The sequence below is a fragment of the Gopherus flavomarginatus genome, chromosome 10 (assembly GCF_025201925.1).
Source record: "Gopherus flavomarginatus isolate rGopFla2 chromosome 10, rGopFla2.mat.asm, whole genome shotgun sequence".
Taxonomy (NCBI): Eukaryota; Metazoa; Chordata; order Testudines; family Testudinidae; genus Gopherus; species Gopherus flavomarginatus.
The window spans coordinates 54,879,345-54,892,547 of record NC_066626.1 but is presented as its reverse complement, the minus strand read 5'-3'; the positions used below and the strand labels follow the sequence as shown (position 1 = coordinate 54,892,547).

General features: G+C 36.3%; 1 protein-coding gene across 5 annotated transcripts in view; it reads left to right on the top strand.

The window, feature by feature from the left end:
• The window catches only part of RIF1 (replication timing regulatory factor 1), a 54,985-nt gene that overhangs the window by 9,484 nt on the left and 32,298 nt on the right, over positions 1-13,203 (top strand). For all 5 annotated transcript variants that reach the window (XM_050969147.1, XM_050969146.1, XM_050969145.1 and 2 more), the window contains 7 exons: positions 2,549-2,700; positions 4,751-4,871; positions 7,310-7,483; positions 7,794-7,904; positions 8,197-8,259; positions 9,987-10,087; positions 11,787-11,873. In XM_050969147.1, the coding sequence (XP_050825104.1) occupies positions 2,549-2,700; positions 4,751-4,871; positions 7,310-7,483; positions 7,794-7,904; positions 8,197-8,259; positions 9,987-10,087; positions 11,787-11,873 (809 nt within the window). The remainder of the gene's footprint in view (positions 1-2,548; positions 2,701-4,750; positions 4,872-7,309; positions 7,484-7,793; positions 7,905-8,196; positions 8,260-9,986; positions 10,088-11,786; positions 11,874-13,203) is intronic.

Sequence of the window (13,203 nt, the reverse complement as noted above, 5' to 3'; positions counted from 1 at the left end):
TCTTATTTTCCTATTACAATGTCAAATATGATAAAATGATTTTTTTTTTCCTTTCCACATCCAGTATGATTAGATCTTCTCTCTCCATGCATCTACTGGAGTTAAGATAGCTTGGGGAAACATCTGCCATTTCCAGGAGCTCATTAGAAATCTCTATTTGTTGAACAGCCAGCAATGCAGCACTTCCCTACTAACCACTCTTCTTCGAATTAACAACCTTTACCTCTTAGCCAGTAATCTATAACGAGTTTCAGTGTATTTTCACTTTAATATTTTGAAATTCTGGAGGTCTCCCTTTGTTTACAGACACTGTATGGAGGGGTCCACACTGTCTTCATCTTAGCTAAGTGGTGGTGGATTGATGCTGAAGCCACCAGGGAAGGCCCACTTCAAATATATTGAGGTGCTCTTGGCACCGCACTCTTCTTATAGTGTTACTAATACTGTATTTGGCAGGTTCTATCTTTCTGAGCCTGGTCAACCCTGAACCCTGATGCTGTTTTACCTTCGCTGGCAAGTCTTTTTGTCCAGGGTCAACATGCTGAACATGATATTCAAGCTAAGGAGTGAATCCTGGTTCTTTACTGAATGCTAGAGTTGAAGGGACCTGGCTATTTCTAAAACAATTCCTCTAAAAACCAGTTGCAAACAGGTGCTAGTAATACTACAACTTGAATCTGTCTCCAAATTTGAGCTAGTACAAATATTTCAGAAAGGTGGAGGACAGTAGCCTGACAAATGTGATGATAAAATAGTGAAGAGTTTTCCAGTGTAAGGGTTTATAAATCTTTACCATCAGATAATAAATCCAACATTTTGAGGGTAGCATGGTTTGTTTTTTCAAAACAGATGTTGCAGTAGGCTCCTTGGCAAAATCCCAGCTGATTTTTCCTAGAAGAGGCACCCTTAGGGAAAACTTGGGCTCTGACTTTTCAATCCCTATATTGGACACGACATTGTCTTGTGAGCAAGATCAAAGTTACCTTCTCAAGTGATAAGCATGGCAAGAGAACAAATATCACTTCTACTCGAAACACAGATGACTAATGCCATTCCTTTAGGTTGGGGAACACGTAATGACTCTCACATTGTCTGTGGCACTTAGACACAGACACAAGGCTATGAATTCAGGCTTCAAATTTTCCTACTTTCCCTCGAGTACATCCTGTTGATGTTAGATAACAATCACTATTTCTTTTTATGGCACCCAAAGTGTATTGGGTTTAGAAATTCTTGCTCTGAATCTCTTGGTTTTAGAGTTTAATCCCGAATAGAGAGAGGATGATGGGATTGGGAGACAGCCATAAGGAATTGAGCAGTAGAGTTAGAATAAGGTTAGCAGTAATTCTAATTTCTTTGGTTAACGAGCTCTATAATATGGGTCTAGCTCCTTTTGGAAATTGCCTCCCTTTCTCAAGAGATTGCTCCAACAGTTTAATTGTTTCAGCAGAATGTAGCTGTGATCAGATCTCCCAAGTACAGAGAGAGAGATTCTCAGGTTGCTAGGGCTATTTCCGTAGAAGGCTTTAAATAACAGGACAGAGATCTTGAACTGGATGCTGCATTCAAGAATGAGTTGTGCACAATGTGGAGCATTGATACGCTATATGATCATCAGAGCCTTACTTCCAAAGTTTCAACACCATCTCTCTCAAATTCTGCTGCCCACAAATGGATCTTTCAGAGCATAGATTAGCTGTACCAGAGCTCTTCAGGCTGTGCTCTTTCATCCAAATTACAGAGGTCAAGTAGCTTCAATTCAGAATATCCATATGAATTTGATGATACATCAAGAAAACATATACCAGTATTGGCAACCCAGCTCAATATTGATCTTTGAGTGAGCTGAATGCTTTGTTTCTAGCAGAAGAAATATGCGAAGTTGTAACTTAAGCCCTGATTCATACCTTCATTAGGCATAATTTAGATTTTGTTTTTCTCCTATTCCTTCAGGAGACAACTCCCCTAAGCATTCATTGTATAAATTATCCCTATTAGTTAAATCCTAATTTTTCAGGGGGTTTTTTTTTTTTTTTGTTACCATAGTTTTCCTTTTCCACTTTCCTTGATTTGTCACTGCTGTATCAAAGTCTTGCCAAATCTGTGATTCAGATAAGAGGGAGATTCCTTTTTAGATAATTTCTTTTCTACCATTTAACATCTGCTAATTTGGATCATTTATTAAAACTAGCTTTTCTAGGCTTGAATTCTTTTCTTCCAGGATTTATATGGAAAAGTTATTTTTTCTTCCTTTTTTTTTATTCCTCTGAGTATTTTTTAACAAAATTACTTTTTCAGTGTTAACTGCTAAACAGTTTCAGAAGTACTTGTTCTGGCAGGCTCCTGGTGGAAAATGGAAATGAGTTTTTTTGATAGGACTGAGTACCTAGAAAATCTTCTGATGGTTAAGACTGACTCTTGCTGAATTAGTGAATGTGTTAATTGAAAGAAAAGAACCTAACAGTTTAGAAATTTCCCTTTTTATTGTGTTGCAAAACAGTTTAGACTTTTTATTGCATCTTTTAAAATGTGTTCTTTGTTCCTCAAGATATATTGTGCAGTGCAAAAAGGCTGAAATTGCTAATGCAGCCATTGAGCTCTATCCATGTAAGAACAGAGGCTTTGGCACTAACGAAACTGGAGGTCTGGTGGTATTTACTGGTGAGACTTGGACCTCAGCTGCCTGCCAACTTTGAACAGGTAACAAATGCAAATAGTTTTAGCACAGTAGTTGAGCCTATGTTTTGTTCATGTAAAACTTAAGCTTGCTTTATGATTATCTTCTTTTGGTAGCTGTTTATCTGTACTCTCTGTAATCTTTAGCCATAAAACAATTATTAAAAGGATACTGTCACTCTTGTATGCTCCAAGCCTGACATGCTTCCAATAATTTAAGCTGATAGGTCAATATAAAAGAACAATTTGTACTAGTGGTACACATAGAGCTCTAAATTAACTATCAAGAGGAATTACCTGAAGTAACTGTGGACTGCTCAGATAAATCCTCTGCTCAGTACACACCAATAGTCAGACAAAATACGCTTTCTATAAGGAATAAAATGGAAAATATTGATGTAACATTTTCACTATATAAATCAACTCTCTTACAACACTGTTTGGTTCTCATCATCCTGCCTCCACATAGAAAATTTTCCAGATGGAAAGAGACTGGAAAGATCAGGATTTGTTAGCTTGGAAAATGTAAGAGGGGATATAAAAAAAATTAACGGTATAGCAAAGGTAGATTAGGCACTTCTGTTGTCCTTGCTCAGAATACACAGAGGCATTCAGTGGACAAATAGAAAACACATCTAGTATTTGGCAGCCTGTTTATAAAGTAGTACTCTTAGCAAGGAGCAGCAGTTACCCTGATCTTTGTGATATGCATTTATTCTCAGTTAACTTCTGTGTGAAATAAGAGCTGCCATACTTCATCAGTGATGGTTTGACTTGCTCAGTATCTTGTCTCCAACAGTGGCCTGTACCAGAGCTTTGGGGGAGCATACAGAACAGGGCAGTTATGAAGCAATCCACCCCTGTCTTCCAGTCCCAGCTTCTGGTAGTCAGGCGTTAAGGATTGCACTGAGCATGGTTACATCCCTGACCATCTTGCCATTAATGGACCTATACTCAATGAACGTATTCATTTCTTTTTCAAAGTTTAAAAGGACACTCTCTTTTTTAAATTCAAATAGATTTCAAGTAAATAGTAGTTTTTATGTATTATATCTGCTGTTGAGTCTTCCTGCTAGTTTTTATGGGTTTATAATCACAGCTGCCTACTTTTTCTATAGACTCATGCAAACAAGCAGGACTGACTGGTGTGTCACAGTCACAACAAAAAAGACCATATTTAAAAAAAAATCTTTCAGTTATAGTAATGCAGGTGTTTGTAACAGTAGGTAAAGAATTTTATGTTCAAGAACAGTGAAGTTGGTGTTTTAATGTCTTCGTTTTCACCTATAAAGCCCTAAATGATTTGGGCTTTAGCTACATGGAGAGTGACAGTCTCTCCAGTGATACTGCAGCAGTTGTGATAGAGTGGAGTGAAGTTTACAGCCCCCTAGTCAAAAAGGGATTGGACTGATGTATTATTTTTTGAGGGGCTCACTCTCTATATCCAGTTGTGCATGGACTTGGTGGACCTGCAAGACCTACAGGTTGATTGAGTGGTAGTGATGGGGTGAGCTTGTTCTGGAATTAGTCAGGCTTTTCAGTTAGGTTAATTTTAACACCTTTTTGACATGTTTTAACTCACTCTAGTAATGAACCTAGAGACTTTGGTAGATATAACTGGAAAACTACAAGGAGTAGTAAAATTGGACTGAGCACATGAAACAAACTGCTAGCACTGGGTTTCATAATTCCATCAAATTATATTCCAGGATGTGATTAACTGAAAATCTTACTTATTGAGCTATGCTTTTGATCTATCTTTTTAATATAGATAAGATTAGATAATCATATGAAACAATTGCAAACTGTACTGTCTCAGTAACATCTCATTTGAAATTATTTAACTTTCATTTGATAACATTATTGAAAATTTTACTGATTTGGTTAGTCATTAAAATGAAGCTGCTATATATCAGAAATAACTTTAAAACAAGTAGTTTACAGAGCAGTTTAGTCTTTGTATTATTCCACTTTCTCCTCAGAGAAGGTATGATGCAGATTTGAGACTAAATGTACTCTTATTCCTCTTTACGTGCGTCATACACGCTATTATTGAGGTTTGGTGTCTTTGCAGGTTTGTGTTCCATTAATCCAAAGCACTTTAAGTGTAGATTCTTCTGTTGTACCTCAAGGAACTCCCTCTCGTGCAGCAGCCAATCAGAGTTTAGCCACAGCAACATCTGCACAGAAATCAGGTACAAAATAAGCCCTGCTTCCAAATATAATTCAAATGCTGGAACTAAGTTTAAAATAAACTTATGTGTTAACTGAGGAGCAATAGCAAACAGTTTATTGATACTGCACATTCATATCAGTCTACTGGTCTAGAATAATTTAGTAGCTAGTAAAATCAAGAAAACTTTGTATCTGTTTTAAGCCTACAAAACTATTTAAATCTGAGAACGCGGGAAAGAATTCCATGGTGCACTGCATTGTTCCTAGGGATTGCAGGTATTCTTTGTCCTGTGTCTGTAAACATTATTTTATATTTTATATTTATATATAGTTAAGTTACATTTGTTCATTTGCATACTGTGTGGTATTCTTGTCAGCCATAAGCAGATTCATCAGGGACCTCATTAGATCACTTATGCGTATACCATGATGCAATTTGGATGGATGGCTGCCAGTGATGGAATAAACAATTCTCAGTTCTAAATTACTTTCACGTTTTTGTCTAGTTAAACCATTCATTTAACCTTAACATGCAGTTCTTTGTAGTAGCTCTAAGTGTTGTATAAATCTCTATCTCAGTTGAGGCTTTTTTTAAAACCAAGTAGACTTAAACTTTAAGATTATGTAAGATAGTTTTAGTTGCAATAGAGTGGAGGGTAAAACATGTGACCTTCTAAAAATTGTTCTAAGATATATAGTTAAGTGATATGCAGAATTAAACTTGCATACTTAAATATTAGGTGATGAATGCTTCAGATTACAGCATCAAAGCACCAATCTATTTTTTATTCTTTTCCAAATCCCTGAAGAGCAGAACCTTTTTCCCTCCCATATCTCTCTTCCGCCCCAGTCACCAGCTGCTTTGCATGGGAAACTTCTCCTTTCCCCAGTACGCGTTTGGTTGGTATATCACAACTATTAATATTAGACTGGAGTCTGCCTATTAGTGGTAAGGCAAGTCTAACTTGAAATGTAGAGGTCTGATCACTGACGGTCTTAAGTCTTATAAAACAGTAAATATATTTTCCTGTCCACTATAGGCAGACGTCACCCTTAAACAATGATAAATGGTGTATCTGATTTTTAGAAGCAGACTTTGTGCTGGTCAGTAGGGAGGGTTCATATGGAAGGGAAGTGAAAGCTAAGTATGAGGCATAGGAAGAGAATAGATTTTCTTCAAACCTGGAAAACAAGACAACAAAAATGCATGTTAACAGTGACAAATCTGTCAAAAAGGCAGATTTTTGTTTAACTGGCTAAAATAAGTTTTTGAAAAAGTGTTCAAAAATGAATCTTGAGCTAAAACCTCAAGGTAAGCAGTCCTGAAGTACAGGTGAGTCTCATCTTACATGGGGGTTCCGTTCCGCGGTTAGCGCATAAAGCGAAAACCATGTATAGTCAAAATTACATTGAGTTGAATGGCGAGCAGAATCGCCCGCACTACAGTTACAGTATTAAAATAGTTGGTTTTTGCCGACCACGTAAAGCTGAGATTGCGCATGTTAAATGCGCCTAAGATGCAACAGACCTGTAAACTTCTATAGTTAGGGCCCTATCAAATTCACTGCCATGAAAAATGCGTCATGGACCCTGAAATCTGGTCTCTTTTGTGCTTTTACCCTTTACTATACAGATTTCATGGGCGAGACCAGCATTTCTCAAATTGAGGGTCCTGACCTAAAAGGGAGTTGCAAGGAGGTCGCGGTATTGCCACTCTTGCTTCTGTTCTGCCTTCAGAGTTGGGCGGCCAGAGAGTGGCAGCTGCTGACTGAGGGCCCAGCTCTACAGGCAGGAGCCTAGAAGTAAGGGTGGTAATTCCATACCCTGCCATCCTTACTTCTGCTCTGTTGCTGGTGGTGGCTCTACCTTCAGAGCTGGACTCCTGGCCAGCAGCCACCGCTCTCCAGCTACCCAGTTCTGAAGGTAGTGCTGCTACCAGGAGCAGCACTGAAGTAAGGGTAGCAGTACCATGAGTCCCACACAAGTCCTTTTTAGATCAGGACCCCTACAATTACAACGCCTGAAATTTCAGATTTAAATAGCTGAAATCATGAAATTATGATTTAAAAAATCTTATTACTGTGAAATTGACCAAAATGGACTGTGAATTTGGTAGGGACTATATATAGTATTAACTCTTTAAAATAAAGGATTCTGGTGGAAACTCTGATAGTTTCTTAAATAAAGCATTGCTAGTAGGTACTTACTATAATGGAAATTTTTGGTGAGCAAGACATTGCTTTGCGGCTAAAAACACAAAGCTGAGAGTCTGGAGATTTGGGTTGTATTCCTGGCTTTACCACAGTGGTTAGGCTGAAAATGTTCTCTTTGCCCATTTGTAAACTTGTCAGACTTAATTTTTATATATTGTTTGGATCTGTTTTCTTTTTGCTTAAAAGTGGTTCATTTGAATGTAGTTATGATGTAGTCACAAGAATTGTGTTATTCTTTTCCTTAGGTTCTTATCCATTTGGAAGTCCGGTCACTCCAAGGATAAACCTGAATTCTAGTGTATCAGGAATCATAGTGATCCCCTCAATTCAACTTTTGGGAATTGAAATGCTGCTTCACTTCCTGATGGGGCCAGAAGTTTTGGCTTTTTCTAAGCAAAACAAACTTGTACTTAGTCTAGGTATTTGCACTATATTTTTCAAAGCACTCTTGATCCCAAGGGTAGTTTGAAATGATTACTTTTTTTTTTCTATAATATTTTGTTAAACCTAAAGATGTACATAATAGATAAGATACTTAAAATAATTAATTGTAGATCCTAATCTTAATGTTAGGAGCTATTTTTATCACATGTTAATATAGAACACTTAAAGAACCCACTGTATTTGATTTTTCTTTTAGGCTATCTCTTAAACTCTTGACTGTAAAAAAAAAAAAAAAAAAAAATCCACATGCAGTATGTCAGATTTATGTTTTCTGTTTTCTCCTAGAGCCTCTTCAATATCCATTGATCAGTAGCTCTTCTTTTTTTTGTAAGCATGCCAGCACACTCATAAATGCAGTTCAGGAAGGCTTCATTGCAATTGGAAAAGAGGTTCCAGGTAAAAATTTCATGGTGGAATAACCTTTTTATTTTGAGATGAAGGGAAATAAATTTAAAAAATAGGGAAAAGAGGATTTTTAATAGAATAATAATGAAAGTATTAAAATAGCATTTTTCTTATCGACATATCCAGTTTTGCGTTTGTGACTTTTTCATGTATGGATTGTAGCATTACATTTTAAATGTAAAGTCCATAATTTAACACCTGTTTTCTATGTGCATTGCTATTTCTTTTGCTTGGTATTGTTCACTGACTTCTGTGAATGGAAATTTCACTTTTTTGTTTGCAGATGCCATGCTAAATATTATATGGAAGCATATGATTGGTTTTGTGAAATCAGCTATTGAATCAGGTAACGTTTATTTCATATCTATTGTGACCAAAATATGAGGTGTGGTTTGTTTGTTTTTTTGTGGAAAAGGGGGTTATGCTCCTGAAAGTATTTGACTATTCAGTAAAATTCTTCATAAAAACCCACTATTTCTAGGACACTTTTATAAGATACAGTCTAATTTTGTACAATATATGCATGTATAATACGTATGCAAAAGGGACTAAACTGTGCCACTTTTGTAATGAAGTCCTCCTCATGAGTAAGGGTTATGAAGCCTAGCCCCATAATATAAGGGTATGCATCATAAGGATTACATAACATATATTAAAAATTTAAAACATCAGAATGTGAGGATACCAAAATCATCTCCATGTGGTCTTACTGCTGTACGTCTTGTCCATTTTCCACATTATTTTTTTATATCATGTCTTAGATTACATTTTTCTTAAACAGGGTTGAATGATTTAAATCAAGGCGAATTTAAATTACTTAAATTTGATTTGAAAAAAAAAATAATTTATTTGAGTCAGGTGCGACTTTTTAAAACTTGGGCTATTGCAGCTTTAGATTAAAATTTGTAATGAACTAAATTGTAAATGCTGTCTTTTTTAGAATTCCATTACTGGTGTAGGGTATCTTATCTGAATTTTACAAAACTCTGCTGCTATAGGCAAAAACAATGAAAATATTAAGTCCCCGATGCTGCAAACATTTAAGCAGGTATGTAACTTTACTTACACAAATAACTTCATTGAAGTCAACAGGGCTACTCATGGTTAAAGTACTTGTGATTAAAGTTAAGCATTTGTCTAAATGTTTGCAGCGTTAGGAGCTAAAATTTCATTTTTTATATATACTTTTCTTAGTGGCATGAAATCTTTCATTTCAAAACAAAATTGCTTCAGTGTTAACAGTGAGAAGTTTAGACTTCAGTACATTAACAATGTTATGAACTTTTAAAACGTTTTTTACATTTTAAAAAAGGAGCCGAAACTTAGCCTCACAAACCCATATTTATGCAATTTCTGATGGGATTTTTCAAAAGTACCTAAGCAGTTTAAGAGCATAAATTGCATTGACTTCACACTGCAAATGCTAATGGAAGAGTTGTAGCCTGGTCAAAGCATTTCCGCTTTCTTGACTTGTAAAGGTTCAATATGTCAGAAAGTGATGGTTGCAAATATAACACAAGCTATTATTTGCTTATCAGGTTTTTTTACTTTCTGATGTGCTCACAGTAAATATAAGATCTTGGCTATGTCTTTTTCAGCATAGATGAACATTTAAGTGTGAATTTTTAAGTAGAGAGAATCCTTCTGTAAAATCTGAAATTCTAAAAGGAAACTGAAAGACAAGTACAAAACATCCACACTAGTAATTTAAGACTACAAAATGGGAAGAAAGTAAAAAAAGTTTTTAATCCACTCTGCTCTGCAGAGACATTCCCTCTCAGTTATTTAGTAAAGTATCTAGCACACTTACAAAATATTTTATTTATAATCTGTTTCTCTGGGCAGTTCATTGCATATCTTCGAAATGGCAGGAGAGTGGAACCGAAAATTGACATAAGGTGCTACGGTCCACGTTATGTATTGATTTTTTTCAGAAAATGTTCTTGCCTTAAAATTCATTTTGTTGCAGTAAAAATAATTTTTAAACGATGATCTCATTAATCAGTGCTTTGTTCTGCCACTATTGTACCTTTATCTCTGGCTTGATCATGCTTTTTACTTTTATTTTTTTAGGCAATAAGAAAGAGAGGCAAGGTTCAGAAATGTTAACAGTATTATTACAGGCCTTAAAAAACATAGTTACTTCAAGCGTACTTCCTGTTCAGAAAACACTGGTAAGTTGTTTTTGTTATTAAACCGATAATTTATGTACTGTTAAGTAGATACCGTTGTGACTGGTTGGGTCACAGAAACCCCCTTGGGAATGGCCACCTGATGTGCCTAGACTGTCTCTTAGCCAGTTTTTCCTGGCAGCTTGGGACTTCAGTACCTTGCCTTGTTTGAGCCAGACACTCTTGCCTGCTGCAATCATAGATTCAAGTCTGAACCACATCCCCCCACAAGCTGCAGGCTTAATTGAAATGGCTTAAGAAGTGCTCCTGTCTTGAGCACTTAGATACCCAGCTCCCAATGGGGTCCAACCCCCAAATAAATCATTTTTACTCCGTATAAAGCTCATACAGGGTAAATGCATGAATTGTTCGCCCTCTATAACAGCAGTAGAGAGAGATGCACAACTGTTTGTGACCTCGCCCCCAGGTATTAATACTTACTCTGGGTTAATTGATAAGTAAAAAGTGATTTTTATTAAATACAAAAAGTAGGATTTAAGTGGTTTCAGGTAAAGACAGACAGAACAAAGTAACTTGCCAAACAAAATAAAACACGCAAGTCTAAGCCTAATACAGTAGGAAGCTAAATGCCGGTAAATCTCACCCTCAGAGATTTTCCAGTAACCTGCTTTGACAGACTAGCCTCCTTCTAGTCTGGGTCCAGCAGTCACTCACACCCCTGTAGTTACTGTCCTTTGTTCCAGTTTCTTTCAGGCATCTCCGTGGGGTAGAGAGGCTATCTCTTGAGCCAGCTGAAGACCGAATGAAGGGGTTTCCCAGGGGCTTAAATAGACTCTCTCTTGTGGATGCAAACCCCTCCTACTCTCCTATGCAATATCCAGATCCAAGATGGAGTTTTGGAGTCACATGGGCAAGTCTCATGTCCATGCATGACTCAGTTGTTTAGAGGAGTTCCCAGGAAAGCTCAGATGTGGATTGGCATTTGTCAAGGTCCATTTTTAGCCAAGTACTCCCAATTACTTGAATAACCCCTTTACACTATTTTGACCAAATCTGCCCTAGGTGCTTTCTACAGCAAACAGTTTAAATACAAACATAGAGCCAGTGCTTGTAACTTCAGAAATAAAAATGATACATGCATACGAATAGGGTGAATGCATGCAGAAGAACATAACCTTTGCAAAGATATATTACATGACATATCTAGCATAAGACATATTCCAATTATATCATATTTACACTCAAGCATATTTCTATAAAGCATTATGGGGTACATCATCACATTAAACCTATAATTTCTTATGTGCTGTTAAGTAGATACTGTATAATTGAAACCTTGATTTTGATACCAGTTTCTTGCAATGGCTGCACCAATACTTCAGATTCTAAAGAGCTGATAATTTTTTAAAAATTATTTTATAAAAATTACCAAGTTCTCTTGGCAAACTACATTGCTTTTGTAGGAACCATTAAGGAGTATTTATCAAATGTCAGCATGAATCTCATGGTGTGAGTCATTTGTAGCCCTTTTCTTCCTAAGTTGTTATTAATTCAGAGAGCAATTGTTTGTAAGGCTGCTTTCTTTATGCCTGCAGAAGACTTCAAACCAGTTGTTAACATCTGGTTTCTCATTTACTTGTTAGTATTTGGCTTTTGCATAGACGTTTATACATAGTCTGTTCTGAAGAATTCTCATTTTTTTTAATACTTGCCTGTTTTCTTGTTTGCTTCCCTCCCTCAGTCCCTAATAGAAATTACAATTAAAGAATTACCTTCAAAAGTATTGGGGTCACCAGCATATCAGATTGCTGACATGGATCTTTTAAATGTAAGTAAAACCTTAGTTATATTTTTTTAAAAATGTGTTAGTGTTTATACTTTGAGAGAGGAGTTGGAGTACACTGAATATTCATAGTACCCTATGTAAGCCGAAAGAGCCGTATCTTGGTGAAATTATACAGTTCTCACTGGTATTTTTATTTTAGAATGTCTGGAACAAGTTTAGCATTTCCTTGTCATAGACAGTTTAACTGCATCAATAATTGAGATTTAAAATGAGTTGAAACAGGGTTAACAATTCCTTATGTCTGAAAAATATTCTGAAGAGACATATTCATGAAAGTGACCTCCTTATATTGTTGAGCACACTGTTTATTGCAGGGATTGTAGACAACATGATCTATTTATATAACTTTTTGTTACATGTTATTGATGGAGCAGTATGTTGATTAATAATCTAGCTAATTGATTGACTACAAGTGTGGTATGTCACAAAAAATGTTCGAGACATAAAATCAAACTTAGCTAGCTTATTGCTTAAAGTCAATAACCATACACCGCAGGAAGGAAAGAGTTAATAGGATACCAGTCCTTCTGGGAAACAGTTTCTTGCAGCGCTGTTCAGTTCACCTTATACACAGTTTGCTACCAAAACAGGCCCTAAACCATTTGTATTTATAGGACAGTTGTTTACTAGTTAGCACTTCATAGTCAGGTAAGATTCAGCCCACCAGTTCCTTAACGTATTCTGTACCTTCCTTATTTTTGTTTTGGATACTAGCATTCCCAGTACTAGTCCTCACCTGCTTGTACCAGGACAGAACATTAATGTATTTTGCCTTTGACAGTTTACTAGCCACTTATGCCAAATGTTGAGTTGTCATGTTGCAGGGTTTTGTGGGATGTATCAGTGAACAAGTGTGATTTAGTATTTTGAGCAAAACAGTATAGCTCAGTTGGCATAACTGCCTAACATGCATGCACACAATATTCATACTGCGTGCTTCAGACATATTAATGTGGTGTAAGTAATACATTTTTAATGTATGTTGGCTAACAAATGGCATTCGCTAAATCTTGGCTGGGGCCAAATTCCATCATGAATGTGCTGCTGAAGGCCATGTTAGTAATTGGCAATTTGACATGTGATACACAATGCACTGCCCTCTTGGGGTTTCTTTCTGACATTGCGTGTCGTTTAGTATTATAGGATGTATTTCAAAGAAAAAAAACATTTAGACTTCTAAATTACTTTATGAGCCAAGGATTAGTCATCACTGAGATGGTTAAGCAGTATCCAGAGAAGACAAACTTTAGTAGAGGCAAGGAAATGCACTTCATTTTGAATAAATAAGTTGTATACAAGTACAATTCCTTTG